At 39.1% G+C, this 19148-nt stretch overlaps 1 protein-coding gene across 2 annotated transcripts in view; it reads right to left on the minus strand.

Moving 5' to 3' along the window:
• The window catches only part of Ano4 (anoctamin 4), a 342978-nt gene that overhangs the window by 26802 nt on the left and 297028 nt on the right, over nucleotides 1–19148 (minus strand). For both annotated transcript variants that reach the window (XM_017798033.1, XM_008832628.1), the window contains 5 exons: nucleotides 11123–11159; nucleotides 8695–8806; nucleotides 7706–7763; nucleotides 7484–7581; nucleotides 4969–5111 (listed from right to left, as the gene is read on the minus strand). In XM_017798033.1, the coding sequence (XP_017653522.1) occupies nucleotides 4969–5111; nucleotides 7484–7581; nucleotides 7706–7763; nucleotides 8695–8806; nucleotides 11123–11159 (448 nt within the window). The remainder of the gene's footprint in view (nucleotides 1–4968; nucleotides 5112–7483; nucleotides 7582–7705; nucleotides 7764–8694; nucleotides 8807–11122; nucleotides 11160–19148) is intronic.

Raw genomic sequence — 19148 nt, forward strand, 5'->3', positions numbered from 1 at the left:
AAAAGAAACTAAAAATAAATCTACCACATGGTCCAGTTATACCACTCCTTGGCATATCCCAAAGGACTCATCCTATTGCAGAAATACTTGTGCATTCATGTTTGTTGTTATCTTTTCCACAATAGCTAAGAAACGAAAACAACCTAATTGTCCCTCAACTGACAAATGGATAATGAAAATGTGGTTCATTTATATGATGGAGTTTTACTAGAAGTTAAAGAGAGATGAAATCATGAAATTTGCAGGTAAATGGATGGAACTAGAAATTGTTATACTAAGTGAAGTAATACAGACTCAGAAAATGAAAAGTGATGTATGTTCTCCCTCATATGTGGATCCTAGCACCAAATCCTTTTAAGTGAGTATATATCAAGACATAACTGCAGGAATCAGGATAATGAAAAGGAACCAGGGAGGTAAAGGAAAAGAAAGAACCTGAAAGAGAAGAACAGTAGGCAACAGGCATAAATAAAGGAGATATGGATAAAAATTGGTTTATTTTAAGGGGAGGGGGGAGGGAGGGTTATGCAAGGAAACTTGGGGATAAAGTGAAAGAAGGAGATCAAGAGAGGTGGGACCATAGGAGAAGGGTATTTTAAAGGGAGAAATGGGAAAAATGGGGGCACTTTAAATGGGGAAAACATCATGGAAGGGTTAAACAACGTGAGAGATAAATAATGCCTAGCTAGGTTTAAAAGAAAAAGAGGGAACCATATTAATTGAACAACTTACTGACAAATTATACATCCAACTAGTTCAAAGAATATAATACATGTCTGGGCAAGGTTTATCTGAGAATGTTTGGTCTTTTCCCAAGCTTTATCTACATAGCACATAATAATGAAAAGTACCCAGACTGGTGGAACTAACCTTCTTGGATGTTTAACAGCCATACTTTGATACCTATACTAATTTGGTCAGAGGTACGTAAAGGACAGTTTTTGCTCCTTGCCCTTCTAGGTCGATTAAGCTCCCAGGGACTATGAGCATCTCTCAAAATGTCCTGTAACTGTGGTGCATCACCTGTCTTCTTGATCAAGGAGGCTGAGGAGACCCCATGAGATGGACATGAACCAGTGCCCAGTCTACAAAGAGGAGGGTCAACACAGAGGAAACATTTCCTCCATGCTTCCAAGTGAAGCCAGCCATAGTCGAGCAGGACCTTTGACTTATCTTCACATAGATGGAACTGGTAAAAGAAAGGAGCCAGGAGCTCCTCCCAAGCCCATGTGAACCCCGAGGAACAGATCTTCAAACAACCTTAAAAGTAAAAATAAATTGGTTTGTCTGGGCCAACTGTATGGTCTTAAACACCCCAAAGGAAAGTATAATAAAAAATTAGAGGGATCAATATAATTCTTTTAAGAGTCCATGTGGATAACTAAAGGCTACATAACAAGAAACAATGCCAGACAGGAGATACCTTCCTTTGAGTTGTTGACCAGGGTAGTCCAAGAGACTCCCAGGCAGTAACCCAGTGTAGAACTGGGAAAATGAACAGCAGACCCCAATCTTACCTAAAGGTGTATTGGCAACTGATTGCTGCTAGATGAGGAAGAGCTGATCTCCCTAAAACAAGGAACTTTAGATAGGCTGACTAGATTCAGTGAATGGACAAGCACTGGGGAATGGCTGTGGGCACCGACAATACAGTGGACAGTAACAGGGATGACAGAGTATTTGAGCTCCAGTGGCAGGGGGGGCGGCTTTGGGAGGGTGCCATTTGGGATGTGGGTATATAGATGAATAAGATTTTTGGGGATGTTCTGTGTGAAATACACACACACACACACACATAAAAAATCAACAAATTGAAAAATGAGTTATATTTGAAGAAGCATAAGAATTTGCTTCATGTTAATTAGTACAACTGAAAAACATTACCATTGAAATCTATGTGATGACTTTATATTCATACTCAGATGCCAAGGATCTCAGAAAGTAACCGACTGTGACTAGTAATAATCAGATACATAGAGATTAGAGACTCATGTGCAAACATCTAAGTGTTAGCAGCATTAAAAATGAGTTTTCCTGTATGAAACAGTATATTTTAAAATGAAATAAAGATCTTTTTTAAAGGTTAAAACCTCATTCAATTTATATCTTAGAGAGTTTATACTGAGTTCAATATTTTATAACTGTATTAATTCAACTGTGAACCTAAAAATTACAGCCAATTTTGAAAGAGATGCGTCTTTGCTCTGGAAATTGTTATTGAATATGTTTAAAGCTGTAATGAAATGCTTCTTCTAATCATATGGTTATTAAAAATAATAAAATATATAACTCAGGAGTTTTAATGTTAAATTAGTTGGACCAATTTGAAGAACAAAGTTGAAATTTTTGTTCATTTAAAGATACCTTAAGAGAGTGAAGAGACAAGCCACATGCCAGGAAAGCATATTTGATCTGCAACACACATACGGACTGCCAAAGGGCTTGTTATGGTTTGAATGTGATAGGTCTCCCCCAGGTCGGTTATTGAACATTTGGTCCCCGGCTGGTGGTGCTCTTTGGTTGAGGAAGTGTGTTATGGAGGTATGTAGTTGAGGGTTGGAGTGTGGCCCTGTTTATAGTCCGTTCTTTTTCCTGTTTTGCTAAGATGTGAGCTGGCAGAGGCTCCTGCCTCCACAATGCTATCTGCCACCTCACCTTACATGTCATGACAGACTGTACCCCTCAAACCAGGAGCTTAAGCCTCTCATTCCTTGAGTTGTTCCTTGATAGGCATTTGGTCACAGTAATGAAAAAGGTAACTAATATAGGATTTATATCTATAGTATGTAAATAAATAGCCACTGTAAATCACCAAGAAAAAGACACAAGCCAATGAAATTATGGGTTTGAAATTAATCCAAGTGATTATAAGCATATGAAAAGATGGTTAACATCATTAGTTGTCATGAGACTTCAAATTAGAATCATGATGAGATACTACTGTAGACAAACAAGAGTACAAAAGACCTAACAACTTGAGTCAGTACAGGAAAGTACACTGTGGTAGGACCCACTTCACCTGCCCCCAGAACAAGATGTTATTTGTGCCTGAAGGAGTGGGTATGTGGTGTTCCTATAAAACTTTATTTATTAAAAAAAAACCACTGAACTGAATTTGGCGTGTGAACAGTAGTTTACCAACCTCTTATCTATGTAAATATGGCTGTATTTGTATATAAATTTGTGAAAATTCATTCATCTGTCCACTTGAGATTTATATACTTTTCTCACTGTATATTATAATTTAGTAAATTATATATTTTTAAAAATATAATGAAACAAGGAAGTAATTAGGAAGACCAAAACAAGAACAGTGGTAATCAGGTGGAATTCATGAGGCTGTTTGATAGTCCTCATGTTTTGCCATCATACTGTCAGGAGCACCACCAGTTTTATCCGCACATTGCTTCTCTTCAAGCACTTGATATGTCAGCAATTATCGTTCATTTCCTTCTTTATGGGGGAAGAGTCTATTAAGAGACCTCAACGTGGTGATTTCTCTTAATGAATTTCTTTTATTAAATTTTATTATTAACGCTCAAATTGATTTCTTTTCCAAGTTATATCATTCTGCTATTGTATAATTGAAACTCGAAGAACATCAGTATATACTTAGGATATAAGCAACTCCAAGAAACATTAAGCATCAATTCTACGGCTCTTTTAATTTTCAAATTCTCTCAGTCTGGACTGTTTCCTTCAGAAGCGATTCATCTTACCCAGCTCGACTCTCACGCCTGTGTTATGGAGCTTAAACAAAAGGTTTGGATTCTGACCCTTATGCTATGGACCTTAAACAAAAGGTTTTCAAAGGAGAGAGAGAGAGAGAGAGAGAGAGAGAGAGAGAGAGAGAGACATATATTCACCAAGAGATCATATTATCATTTTCTCCTGGATACATCCTGAAACTATCTTGAAACTATCTTGGGTTTGATTCTAGAGAAATCTGATGCCATAAGTACGTGCAGCATAGGTTACGCATTCCTGGCTTCCTGCTGCTCCCCTCCTCCAATGGAAAGAGTGCCTCTGTGGTACTTCCCATGATTCATGCAGCAGCCCTGTGACATTTCACTGCACCAACTCTTCCTGCCTCTCCCCGATTACCTACACACTCTTTGAAGGCTGAGCACTGTGTCTTATTTCCCTTTTTGTATCTCTGGTGCTAAATGTATTGTTTCCTGGCACTTAATAAAGCTCAACAAACCCGGCGTGGTGGCGTATGCCTTTAATCCCAGCACTTGGGAGGCAGCCTGGTCTACATAGAAAGTTCCGGTCCAGCTGGAGCTACAGGAAGACACTGTCTCAAAAAGACGACAAAATAAAATAAAATAAAATAAAATAAAATAAAATAAAATAAAGTTCAACATGTCAACAGAATCAGTGTATCAATGACTCTGAGTAATAACTCTTTTTGTCATTTGCTTTGGCGCACCAAATTTCCCACCTAATTTCCCCCCGCCTTGAAATGGCAGTGTTGGGAAGTGGGACACAGTAGAAGGTGTTTGGATTATAGGGTGGAGCCTTCATGAATGGATTAATGGTTGTGTGTGTGTGTGTGTGTGTGTGTGTGTGTGTGTGCAAATTCAAGGCCTTGAGCATGCTGCAATCTCTCTAGTAATGTGCTGCACCTTCAGCCCCTTCTGGTGGTTTAGTACAAGGGACAAGATATGATATCAAGGAATTTGAAAAGACTATTCTCTGGATTGTTTGTTTGTTTGTGGTGCTGGGAACCACACCCAGGGCCTTGCACGTGCTAGGTAATTACCCTGCCACTGAGCTACACTCTGAGCCCTGACTTTGAACTTCTTGAGATGTTTCTCCCTTACTGCATGTTGCTCTGGAGAGCCCTCACCCTAGAATCCTCTTACACAGATGGCTGGATGATAATGGGTGTGCGTTTAATTAAGCACAGCTGGAGATCAAAGGTTTGTAGTTATAACTAAAAGGTAAAGCAGACTATTTCCATACTCATTTCCAAATATTCATCGAAGAGTCCATAGGCATTCATAGGTTGAAGGTTGTAGTCTTTTTCCCATTGTGGGAAATTTATTTTTCTTTCAGTTCCGTGTTCTTGCCGGACTTTTCTTCTAGTCCACCAATTCTGAATTAACCTGATGGACAAGATCAATTTCTTATAAAAATATACATGACTGTTTGTAGAACTTAAGTAATAAGAAAGAAGAGAGTTAGAATTCAGAACCACCGTTAAAAACCATCTTAACTCAGGCAGGAAACAAAGCCTGAAATTAAGAGGTAAGACCTCAAGATTTTCTACTTGCAAGCAGACAATGAGTGAAAAACTCACTTTAATCATCCTCAAATTAGTTTCCCGTTCAGAAAGAGGTCTGCGAATACCATAAACTGACTCACCCCCCAACGTTCAATGATTAGAAGGCATAGCTGACTTATATGGCTTAATTTTATACCCTTTAGCAGTTTTATCACATGGGTGCTGACCAGCATATCCTGACTTCAAGAATCTAGAAAACTTGTAAACTCATAAACAGCTTCCTCTCCTGGTATGCAAATGCCTATAATTCCTCATAACAAGACTTGCCCTCTTTGGGTTTAAACTTGACAAGGTGTCTGATTCCCAGTAAAATGTATCTCACAGTGGTGAGACTAACACCTTAGTCCTCAGCAGTGCTCAGGAGTACATTGTATAATATGAGAAAAGGCTGAAGAAACAGAGCATGGGAGGCAGGTCTGTGGGTCATGGGTTCCAGTGGAAAGTGACAAGCTGGGAGCTAGGAATGGAAATGCTAAAACAAATGTGTGAAATAAGGAACATGAAACACACAGTTTTGCTGTATGTCGCTATGACTAGAGGCTAAAATACAGTTCCTCTGACCGCTTTGACCTTTTCATTTACTATGGTTTATACCTTAAAATAAAACATTATACTTTGAGTTTTTATGTTTATTTTTAAAAGTCTTATAGAAAGCATCAAATATTTGGAGTAAGATTTAAATAAAATGAATCTAAGAATAAAAAAACGCTGGCATTGCTTCCAAAAAATAACTAAGAGAAAGCTTTTAATGTGGAATCAAGTGCCAGAAAATTGTTGTAGCTCCATGGTCCTCCCTGAGTCCTAGAGGTCTACATCTCTCCAGAGTCACTGAGCTGACATGGAAACCAGTAGGTGTGAGGTTAAATCAGACACAGAAAAATTGCAAATGTATGTTTCCTTAAAGCCAAGCTGAGCAGAATCGAGCTAATACAGTAGAGCTCAAGGTCATCATTTCAAAGATGATGCAAGATTTTGCCGAGTGTATCTGACAAAAGTTACCAGGTGATAATATTTTTATTGTTAAAATATGTTGATTTAGGAGTTGGAGAGATGGCCCAACAGTTAAGACTTACTTCTCTTGCAGAAGACCCAGGTTTAGTCCCCAGCATCTATATCAGGTAACTCACAACCACCTGTAACTGAAATTCCAGGGCATCTTGGGCCCTCTTCTGACCTCCATGGATACTGCATGCATGTGGTATACACAAGCACATGCAGGCACACACATACGCATAAATTAAAATAAATACATTAAAAAATGTTGTCTTAGAAATACTCCTGAATCTCTGAACTTTTCTCCTTTCCATAAGCTCTTTTTTTTTCTGTAATCTGAATTCAGGATAGTTCTCTTTATTTCTTGTTAGCTTTAAATTATCATCCCAATGTATCATGGGAATAGGGGAATAGAGAGCTTACTAAAAAATTACTAGTTAAGGACTTGAAGGGCTAGAATTCAAGGAGCCAAAGACATCTTTTAAAGCATATTACATTCTTATATCCAATGCAAGTATGTTCCCAAAGACTTTATAAGACTGTTGATTTTAATTCATGTGATGTGTGCTAAGCCTTATAACAGAGCCAATGCTTATTATTTAGAAAAAATTTAAGTTTATTATCATTGGTGTGTGTGTGTACCATGTACCATGGCACACGTGGAGGTTGGAGGACAAGTTTGTGGAGTTAGCTGTTCCTCTTCTATCTTTAAACGAGTTCTGAGGGGCATACAATTCACACTGCCAGGCTTGAGCAGAAAGTACCTTTACCTACTGAGCCATCTGAGCCATCTCACTGGTCCCAATGTTTATTATTTTTATTTATTTTATTTTTAAATATTTTATTTATTATCTTTATTTTATGTGTCTGAATGTATTGCCTGCATGTATCTAAGTGTGCCTGTGTCATGCAATGCTGCAGAGGTCAGGAGAGGGCGTCGGATCCCCTGGAACTGGAGTTAGGGACAGTTGTTAGTCACCATGTGAGTGCTGGGAACTGAACCCAGGTCCTCTGTAAGAACAGCCAGTGCTCTTAACCACTGAGCCATCTCTCCAGCTGCTTCCTGTTTATTATTTTTATGACTGCATTTGAGTATCTGGCTTCAGTGTTGAGTCTGTAGTGCTTATTCTACTTGTCACCCCCAGAAATGCTAGTAACGAGCAACACTGCCTCTCCACGACTGAGAGCTAAGGTACTTACGGGTAGCCAAGTTCCATGAAATTATTCCAGGTCTGCTTTAGCACCATTATAATACCCATTTGCATACAGAGATCAATAAGGCATCCACTAGGGTGGCACTGCAAGAAACATGGAGATTCAAGAATCAATGAACAACAACCAGCTTCTACTCTGCACAAAGTTGCCTCAATGTTCAATGTGAGTCTGCAGAAAACAAGAAATGGGGGCAAGTAGAATACTGACCTCTTCTAGCCTCCACCTGTTTATCAATCTCAAGTAGGCACCTGGGTGTCCTGTAAACCTTTAACACACAGAAACAAGCCATTAGCATTCTTGCAGGTCTAGGCTTTCAGTGAACGTTATATTCAATTTAGCACATCCTCTAAAGTAAGTTACGGGGGCGCAGTTAAGCATCAGGTCTGAAAGATTTGGGAAACACTCCACAACGGCCATAACCACAGCTTCTGGAATTCTCCAGGGGACATTTCTCTTCTTGCCTTCCTGTCTACTGACAACAAAGGCTCATTCTTGCTGCTTTCTGTGATTTTGAACATTTTATGCTGAGTATCAAGTGCCTTCAACTGTTAAACAGCAGTTTTATTTCTGCATTTACGCACATTTGATCTTTTGAATAACAGCGATGTTATTTTCTGTTATAGTCAAAGTAGTTAGGTTTCAATGCTGTTGAATAGCTAAGGGTGTTTCTGTACCCAGCTCACCAAAACTCACTTCTGGTGGTTCCACTTCCCATCTCCTCTGAAACATTTCCAGATGGGATGGACTCATGGGGCATCACCACAGAACATGGGATCCCTCACAAATCCTCATAACTGCTGGTTTTCAGTCTCATTTCTACCCTCTCCTGTTGGGATGCCCGTCTCATCTTCTGTGAACCAGGTCATGCTGAGGTTTCATCTCCCTTATGCCACATGCTTACATAGGTGTGATACCCACAGACTTGATTCAGGTCAAATGGAAGTTGTAAGCTTTCCATCATTTACACATACAAACTATTTTCTTCTATTTACCTGAGCAATGAAAGGGGCACAGGCATGTTTGAGTGGATATTATTTCCCAGGATGCAAAGTAGTTTTCCAATTTGGCAAGGCAAAGGAGGTGGATGATCTCTTATTACACTTCGTGTAGGTCACCCAAAAGGACTCAGGCCAGTTAAGCTCTGAGTGGTCCATTCCCACCTGGCCTGGGGATGTGTGGAGAGGTGAGTTTCTTACCTTCCAAGGAAGAAAGCGATATAAAATGTGGAGCTGTTCAGATTGACAAACTGAAAAAGAAACATTTTCAGGGTGAAGCTGTTCTCCCATTCGGACTCTGTGCGAGGCTGTTCTGTGGATAAAAGGGGAGCAGGTTTTGAGAGGCTAGACCTGACCCCTCATAGTTCCCTCTCTCCCTGCCCCTCACAGAGTGGGAGCAGAGGGTCTTAAGGAGGCACAGGAGGCTCCAGTTTGCTGGGAGATGACACATGACAGACCATCCAGGAGAGGGACCCCCTCTCCCCCAGCTCACACACCAGTCCAAATAAGAGTTTGGTAGCAAGCAGCTACAGAAATTTCTGAAGGAATTTGAAAACCAGGTTGTTTTATAGCTAGAGGATGTCTGGAGAGGCTGAGGCAGAGACAGCCAGGCTGAAGGTGCCACATTCCCAATCCTGGTCTCCACAGCAGTTTTGTATTTGCCTTGGTTTCTGCCACTAGGGTAGGGCCTGGGTGGAGTCAGTTTCCTTTCCCAGCTCCTAAGGAGTCCCTGTCTAAGCTGCTAGTCCTCATGTTATGAGAGGCTACTCAGATGACAGGATACTGACAATATTTGACTTTAGGTCTTTGTCCTCCTCTACTATTTTTCCATTTTCATGGACCAAACTCAAAGCTCTTTTCTATAGTGCTTCCCCCATATATCACCATCTGTGTCACATCTGTGACCTTAGTCAGGGGCCAACTCTCATCTGATCATATTTCAACTTCTATAATGCAAACACTTTTTGGACACTGTAATGTGAACCAAACTATGAAGCTAGTTGGCTTCAAGGTCAAACCTCCAACTTGACATCTCATAAGTGCTCAGCTCAGGCAAGGTCAAAGAAAATGTGCTTAAGGCAATAGCTTTTTCTGTTTCAATGACCCCCTGAGCTTCTAATTGATCATTTACCATTTTACCCCCATCAAGTTATTGTCTATGAATTAAAACTCGAAATGCTTCCTGGGAACATAACTGAGAAGGGAATAGAGAAAGAAAGAGAATCTGATTAAGATGATTTGAATGTCAGTATTGGAACCAGACAGACTGTGCTGCTTTGGATGGAAAAGCTCAATACTTCTCAATGGGTTAAGTTTTATTTCATTTCTTCTAACTGAATTTCTAGACACTTGTGAAGGTTTTCTTTGTTGCCAGCCAGCTAGGTTCATGGATCCCGTTGCTTCTGGATGTAGCCTGCCTATGGGCAGTTCCCTTTCCCATGACAGACCTCTTTCCTTCTTGGCAAAGGGGTAGTGGTGATGGAAGACACCATTGACATTAAAGAAGAGTTAATAAAATGATTAGCTCTGTATATTGCACATAGACGCAATAAATGGCATCAGTTAGTATAATGACTTGTGCACAAAGCACTTTAGGGTTTCTTCCCTCTGGACAAGCTATATATAGGAATACATTAAAACAAGTTCTCTGTGGGAGCATGTAATTTTCTCAAACTGTAAAACAGCCATTAATAATAAAATTAAAGCAATTTCTGTATCTTGAAAAATGTGGTAAGTGAACAGCTTATTGCTGGTACCAGATTGTTCTAGTGCTTTATGGGGCCATAGAAGTGTTCTTAGAGATGATTTGTCTACATGAATGCTCTTTCCACAAATGTCAATGATCATATCCCCGACTACATTTCCGATCAAAAGGTTCCTTGTCTTCAAAACAACTAGCTTGGAAAACTTGAGTTTTTAGTTTCTCTATATTGCTCAGGTTGGTCTCGAACTCCTGGGATAAAATGTTTCTTGCGTTTCAGTTTCTTGGACAGCTAGGACTAGTGGAACATACACTGTTCCTGGCTCAATCCATCTATAAATTTTTTAAAGGTAGGAAATAGGAAATAAAAACTTTCTAAAAGATCCTGGATACTTTATGCATGTGAACTTTTCCAATGCCATTTTCTGTGTGTACTTTCTGTTTGAATTTCATTAATTTGTGACAGATGGTAGATATGACAGGTTTAAAGGTCTACATAGAAAAGATCTTCCTATTACTAGATGTATCTAAAGGTTCTGCTGAGGTGAAAGAATGAATTGTTGCATGTAATTCTAAGTAAAAAGGATATTTCTTTCTTCTAAAAAATATAATTTTTATGAATTCTTTGAGAATTTCACAAATGCATACCATGTATTTTGAACATATTTACCCTTCTTCCTCCTCTGTGCCTCCCAGGTCCACTTCACTCCCTCCCAAGTTCATGTCCTCTTTTTAAAAAATAACCCACCATGAGTTCAGTTTGTGCTGCCCATAAATCATGAGTGTGGGGCCATCCACTGGAGCGTGGTCAGCCTATCAGGGGCCACAGCAGGGATATTTTTTTTTTCAGCAGTGTTTGGCAAAGGAAGCTTTGACAACTTACTTTCTAGATAAGACTTTACTATACAATGGAAGAGTTTCACTTACCTAAGTTTGTCAGGAGTAGTGCAACCTTTTCATAGAGCTGTAAAATAAATTTTATACATTTAACCAATTAATTCTAGGTGTTCTAAGATCTATAATTTTAAAGACAATAGTTAATCAAGTCATGAGCGAAACAATTTCATTATTTACTGTTCAAACAATGAAAACTTTGTGAACAAATGTGCCTTTTCAAGGAATATCAGAAATATGCAAAGTCCTACTTTACAACGTAAAAAATCTTGCTTCTTGTTTTGAGGGGAATAATTCTGTGGTAATCAGGTGAGCTGCCACTAGTTACTAGCTTCCCAGATGAGGCTGGGAAGTCATAGCACTCCTGAGTGTCAGCACCGGAACGCCAAAGCTCTAAGATTTTTTTTTTTTTATGGTAAGGTTCTACAGTCTCATTTTTTGTAGAATGCTAATGCTGTAAATTTGACATCACAGCACTCAGTGAGCAAACATTACAGAAAACTCCAAGAGCTCGTGCTGCTCTACATCCCCATTAATGTACTGGATGCATCCTTAACTCACCCAGCCATGTGGTAAATGGATGGTCCTCAGAGGGATTGAGGGCTACTTGTGTGTGCGTGCATGTGTACACAAGTGTGCATGCATGTGTGCACACATTTACACACACAGGTGTGGGGGGGCAGTTTAGGGACTATCCAGTTATTGGAGATTTTCCAGAAAGAGATTATAAGTTGAGAGAATGTCAATTACTTTCTTAAAAAAGATGATGAATGAAAAGGAAATCTAGTTTAATGGATTGAACAGCATGAAAATTAAGATCATATTCTAGACTTATAATTTAAAACACATTACTTAAAATTCCCTAAGCTGGAATTGTCCCTGGGACGGTGTAGGACTTGAACAGGCGATGTTCCTCAGACCACTGCTTCCCCTACATGCTGCTGGAGTGGGTATTGGATTTACAGACCTTATAGTCTTTACTTTCTGAATTCCCATCCCCAAGAATGTTGCTTACTGTAGAGGCAGGCAAAATACTTAGTTTGCACGATTCCAAACATCTAGCAACAGTTATATGCTATATTCAAGCACAGGCTTTTATATACAAATATATAATGGTTACAATATTAAATTTTATGTACAGAAACCTCAGATTCATGGACCCCGGTGTTAAAAGAGATTGGAGTAATTTCAGCAAGAAACTCTGTGGTGTAGATTAGTCATACTCTTTTGACCACACAAACAAATCCCTGTAAACAAAAGATTTGATGTTCTAATGAAACATACTTTCATGCTATAAAAGCATGGTATCATTAAAATTACATAATTATATAATTACCAAGCAACATCAGATTTGACTTGTGAGATACAGTTTTTAAAAGTATAAAGTATAATTATGATTCCCAGTTTGTTCTTTCACACGAACATATACTTGTTAAAGTAGGCTGATTTGTAATATTTGTCTCAGAGTTCTTGGGAGTTGGTGATATGCCAGTCACCTGGCTGTGAAACTGGAAAAAATTAGCATTAAAAAACCCAGTAACACAGACATGAACATATCATTTATTTCAATACTTTGTGAAAAATAAAAATAAAGTATCAGGGAAAGGTATTAAAAAAGAAAAGACGTATATACAGAGGGGCTCAGGGAAACTTTAAAAATATTTTATTTATTATTTTTACTTTATTGTATGTGTATGACTATATTGCCTGCAGGTATATAAGGGTACTTGTGTCACTCAGTGCTCTCAGCGGTCAGAAGAGGGCACTGTATCCCCTAGAACTGGAGTTAAGGATGGTATTTGCCATGTGGGTGCTGGAACCAAACCCAGGCCCTCTGCAAAAGCAGCTAGTGCTCTTAACCCCCGAGCCATCTCTTCAATCCACAAGTAAGGGATCCTGAGGTGAGTGGCTTATGTAACTGGCCTGATTTCTCTTAAGGCAACAGAAGACAAAAAACACGAACTGTTGATTCTGTTAAGGGCAGCAGAAAAATACCGGTTTCCAAATTTAACAAATTATTTTTTCTCTTGTTGAGTTCAATCCTTTATCATTATGTAATGGAAATCCTTATCTTTTATTACTTGTAACCTAGAGTCTATTCTAGCCAATAGAGGCAAGGCTTCTGCTTTCTTTTGGATCCCATTTGCATGCATATCTTCTTTCATCTCTCTACTTTCAGCATATTAGTGTTATTACGGGTGAAGTGAATTTTTTATAAGAAACATGTACTTGGGTTTTCTTCATATTACCTATTTGGATACACTGTCTTTTAACTGGAGATTTTTAATCCAATTACATTTAAGGTGATTGTCTATAAGTAAGGTCTCACCACAGCCATTTTATTATTTGTTTTACAATTTTATTGTTGATACTACAAATTCCAATTGTTATCTATGACTGATAGAAAGTTTTTTGACTTTAAAGGTATTTTCAAAGTATACTAGCTGTAAGTACTTCTAGTTTGATCTTATCAGCCTGCTCAGTGTATGTAGGCTTGTTTTAATGTGAGTTATATTTTTTGATTTACTATATTTTTTGTAACATTGTTTTCCATTGTTTACAACTTAGTGACATATCTGGCATTCATATGGCTGAATAAAAATGATTATTATAACCTTTACTCTCTTCCTGTGTTGGTCTACTTAGCTTGCAGCCCTGATATTGAGAGGCCATTTAATGACCACAAGTGAAACAGAATACAGCTGAAACAGTGTGATAAAGAGCAAAAATGTCTCCCTCCTCAATCTTACTTTTCTTTGAAATAATTGTTTCCCAATACGGCATAAAATGCAATTCAGTAAGAGTGCCTTAATCAGTCATTCAGAGGCATAAGACTTTCTTAGAATCCAGAGAACTTAGAAAAATTATATGAATTTTATTTTTAAAGTATGTATTACACATAGGTAAGTATATATCATCATAACTGTAAAACAGGCATTACATAAAAATGATTCTTTAGTTAGGATTAGACAAATTCAGCAAAAAGTCAGAAATAGGACACGAGATTTATAATACATATTTAGAAATTAGAGTTATTAAAACTCCACAATCTATCAATTTTTATAATAAGTTAATGAAAAAGTATTAATAATATCTAAATGCTGTTTTCATTTTTGAAAGGCCACACTAGTCAAAGTTTTAAGTGCCTAAGAAATAATTAATAGGTAGTGTGAAAAACCAAAGGGAAATGTATTATTTCCTAAGCCTACTGAAAAATATACACACAGTATATGCATGAGTACAGGTATAGTTAAATAGCAAAAATCACAGTGCCAGGCAAGGGAAATCCCCCTTTGAGTTGTGGATCAGGATAGTCCAAAAGACTCACAAAATAATATAGGCTATTGTCATAAGCCTTGGTTGTCTCCTAGAACTTGAGGTAAGACCCTATTGCTAAAGATATGACATACTTTGGATACAGGACTTGGAGCAATTGAGCTAGAACTGACCTGGAAGCCTCCTCCCCAAAGACTAGCTCTCATGGTATCTGATAGGTAAAACCAGGATAGGTGAATCGAGTCACAGACAAGAACTCTGGTGGGATAGTGTTTATTAGTGGAGGAAAAAGCACACGGGACAGTTCCCTTCGGGGAGAAGCTGTTTGTCCACAGGTTGTTGGCTGGGGAAGGTGGGAAAATATTTTTTTAAAAAGTTAGAAGAGAGAGAGAGAGAGAGAGAGAGAGAGAGAGAGAGAGATCAGGGCTTATCAGGAAAGAGTAGCCTCTGTCAAACCACCCCCTTCAGTCCTCTTCTATCAGCCAGGATCTGGGTCAAAGGCGTAAAGAGTCTGTTTATCCTTTAAGATCATCAAAGAGGAAGCATGCTGTGCTGAAGTGACTCCTTGCAGTAATAGAGTCTCTGGTCAAAAGTTGGAGTCTGTTTATCTTGTCTTCCAAGATCAGGATGCTCATTAACTCAGTTCCTGCATTCTCAGGGGCCCTGAAGAATGGTGAGGCCCTGCTGCATTGGGGAGGGAGTTGCTGTAGGTCCGAACCCTAACAGTATCAGAAGGTAGGATGCAAGAGGCCAAGGGAGAAAACCAATCAATGGTTCTACCTAGCTATAAAGCCTACAAACCACAACAATGAATAGCCCAGCAAAATATCTCTATTGGAGCAATAAATGGCATTTTTATTTTGGGAATAATCAACAGCTGTCAGGTAGAACTTAAGTCCAGCTCAAAAGGAGGGAATTCATGCATAGTACTATAAACATAGCCAAATACACATGGTCAGAGAGGTCATAGGCCCCAGAGAAGAGCTTACTACTGCCACTTTCCTAGATCAATGTACTTTCTTGCTATATTTTAAATACTTATAGTCACAGACAAGTGTAGCTCTTACCACTTACCAAAAAAGCCTCTTCTTGCAACAGACTATTACAAAGTTCCATAACTGGTCAAATTCAGAGAAGGAGTCGCTATGAAGTGCCAAGCTCTGGATAGACACATCTACATTACAATGCAACCTCTACACCTAAGGCTCAGGGAACATTGCCGAAGGGAGTGTGGAAAGATTGTAAGAGGCAGAGAGACAAGACACCTGTGTTCTAGAAATGACCCATGAAACCTCCACAGAATGGTAGTCTAATAAGATCTGCACAATGACAAAACCAGTTGGCATGCCAATTCAGATGGGGAAAACCTCAGTGGGGGTCTCACCTCAAGATAAAACACTACAGGTAATCAATGGATGCTGAGAGAGGGAGAATAAATTTTCTCCAAGGACTAGTTCCCTGAGAGGTTATATAATCCCAGGCTAGCAGCCCTAAACACAGGTACACATGTGCACCATTAAATGGGCACAGTGAGTTTTATATGTATATATATATATATGAGTGTATATAATGGTATGTAACAATGATAAAGAAAAGGACAAGAAATTGTGAGGAAGGAGGGCATGGGAGGAGCTGGAGGGGGACTGGCAAAAGTAAAAATAATGCAAATACAATACTCATGTATGAAATTCTCAAAAAATAAAAAATTTAAGTAGCTAAAAACCAACTTAGATATAGCTGTTAAAAAAACTATCACTGGGTTATTAAAATGTCTTAAATTGGGTATTTTCAGAAGCCAGTGTAGATATTCATTTTGAACTGTGCCCAGTTGCGTTGGAGTCATTAGTCTGCCCTCTGTTGTGCTGCTGTTGCATCCTAAGGACTTAATTTATTATGTTTTCATAGTCGTTGCAAACGCTTCCAAACTACATTACACACTTGGCCACCCTCATAATGGAACTCGTGAAGCTTCAGGGCAAATGATAGGAGTATGAATGTGTGTGTTTGGCTGGGACACTGTCAGAGGGCCACAGAGAGTAAGGCAATTGGCCATTGAACCAAAGGGTTCTGGGGACCACTGTGAGCATTCTTAGGTATGCCTTTTCTTTTCTTTCTTTCCCTTGCTATAGGAAGGGAAATAGCTTGTCTGATGTTCATTGGAAAGTCAGAATACCTTGTGTTTGCACTGCACCTAAAATGAAAATGTACCTCAAGGGGTTTCCTACGTGTTAGTTTAAGTGTAAGGACATTTTGGCTACTATGAAACTTTATTAGGTAAGTGTATCAATAGCCTCAAGCTTAGCTCTGTGCACATAGTAGATGTTTCATAATGTCAGCAGCTAGATATTTTACCTATCCCATTTGCCCTCTTCTTCATTTTAGCTTACTTCATCTTTTGAAGTAGGGACTATTAGATCAGTTAATCAGTAAGCAGTGGTTTTAGGCCAAATCAAGTATTGTTCTGACAAGGGTACCTGTTCAATATACAGGGACAAATATAATGTTTATAGGTCCACTGTAAATACAGACATTTCTTTCTTCAGGAAATGTATAACTTAAATTATTATTATTTACTATCATTAGTGTGTTGGGCTTTGTGCAATTTCAATCCACTCTAGGGAGCTAGAGAGATGGCTCAGTGGTTAAGAGCACTTGCTGCTCTTACAAAGGACTTGGATTTCGTTCCTAGCACTAGCATCATGTGGCTTGCAACCACCTCTAACTTCAGTTCCAGGGGATCTGACACTCTCTTCTCGCCTCTATGGGCATTAGGTATGCATAAGTACATGCAAGTATTCACACATAAAATAAAATAAAAGTCTTTTAAAAACTTTAACACTGAATTACATCTCCACCGTAAAATTCTTCTCCCTCCTCCTCCTCCTCTTCCTCCTCCTTCTCCCTCCTTCTCCTTCTCTTCCTCCTCCTTCTCTTCCTCCTCCTCCTCCTCCTCCTCCTCCTCCTCCTCCTTATTCTCCTTCATCTGCTTCCTCCCCTTTCTCTTCACATTGCTTCTGTACTCTCCTTTCTGAGCTTCTCTTCTTCCTCCATTTCCTATTATTATTTTGAAGTAGGGTATCATATAGCCCAGACTGATCTCAAATGCACTATATAGCCAAACCCAGCCTTGAACTCCTGATCCTGCCCTTAACTCTCAAATGCTAGGATTACAGGTGTGTGCCACCACACCTGGTATATGTAGTTTAGGGACTGAATCTGGTATGTTTTGAATGCTAGGTAAGCACTCTATTAACTGAGATACATCCCCAGATGAAATTAAATTTTAAGACATTGGAACAAAAAGACATTGGTTAAAAATACAGTAAGAATTGATTCACTGTACTCTTCCTGGACCCAGAACATTTCAAGGTTCTGCTGCTTGGTTAAGTTTACTATGAATCACCTTCCTTCGCAACATGTTTTCCATAATTAACATGGAGACTAACTGAGCTGTGGGGCATGGAGCACCAAGGAGTGCCAAATACCTGTTTTCAGTCTTCATGTGACTAAGCAACCACAAAATCACCACATCAAAACAATTAGCAACTGTTGTTTTTGTTTTTTTCCGTTTCTTTCTTTCTGTTACCATTTCTGATTTTTAACTTTGTTTTCTAAAATAGAAAAGTCCCAATGTATTTTAGCCCAAGTTAATGATCACTAATTTACTTAATAATCATAGCTAAAGTTCTTTATCACTGAGTAGGTTTAACTCTCTTGAGAATTACATGGGCTTTTTAGTTATGGAGTTCAGAATTATTAAAGAGCTAGCTGTGACAGCCTAAAAAGTACAGCTGTATTGATGGCAGTGTTATGTTACTTGGCCTTTAGAAAATCCTAGTCCTTTAGAAGTGAGAATTTCAACACGATGGGCCAGATTTAAGATGCAACATTCATCAGCAGCATGGAACAACAAATTAGTATCTGGCACAGCGCTCAGCATATACATTATCTCCTTTGAGGTCAATATTTTTGTGTATACTTGACCTCAAAGTTTAACCTTGTCAGCCACTATTTTTTGTTCTACAAATAACAATAATTAGCGTAATGCCTGCTATGCGCCATGTGCTGTAGGCATTACGGCACAACAACAGTGAAATATAAAGAGAGAACAGGTTCTGCTCTTGCGGACCTACTCCCTAATGAGAAGACATAAAAAATAGATTCAGGAGCAAATAGAGGCTGATAAATGCACAGAGAAAAACAAAACGGGCAAGGAGGTAGGGAATTGTCGGATGGCAGGAGCGAGCTGCAACCTGAAATACAGTGAAGGGGAAACTCTTATTAAAAACAAAAGACTTCAACACAGCAGAAGAGTGCTAAGCAAACCCTGGGGAGGGGAGGAGAGCATGTTCTAGGAAGAGAGAACAGCAAGTAAAATATACTGGGGTGAAAGCAGACCTGGTACAGCCAGGGAGAAAGAGACAATGCTTGAGATGGCCCAGGGGCAGAGAGAGAGAGAGAGAGAGAGAGAGAGAGAGAGAGAGAGAGAGAATTGAGATTGATTGCAAAGCTACTGTGAACTCAAGTAATAATGGTCGAGATGGCCCGTGGGGGGAGGGGGAGAGATTGCAAAGCTACTAGAACTCATGAAATTTTACTTTGAGGGAGAGAGAAGCCATGGGCCTGTGGCCCTTCACAGGGGTGATAGGACTGACTCTACATGTGATATGCTCCAATGCTCCATCTGGTTTCTGCATTGAGCCAAGAGTGAGGGAAGTCAACCTGGATCACTCAGTCTTTTAAGCACTAATGTTATAGGTGTGTGTGTGTGTGTGTGTGTGTG

The sequence above is a fragment of the Nannospalax galili genome, unplaced genomic scaffold (assembly GCF_000622305.1).
Source record: "Nannospalax galili isolate Female #2095 unplaced genomic scaffold, S.galili_v1.0 scaffold415, whole genome shotgun sequence".
Classification (NCBI taxonomy): Eukaryota; Metazoa; Chordata; class Mammalia; order Rodentia; family Spalacidae; genus Nannospalax; species Nannospalax galili.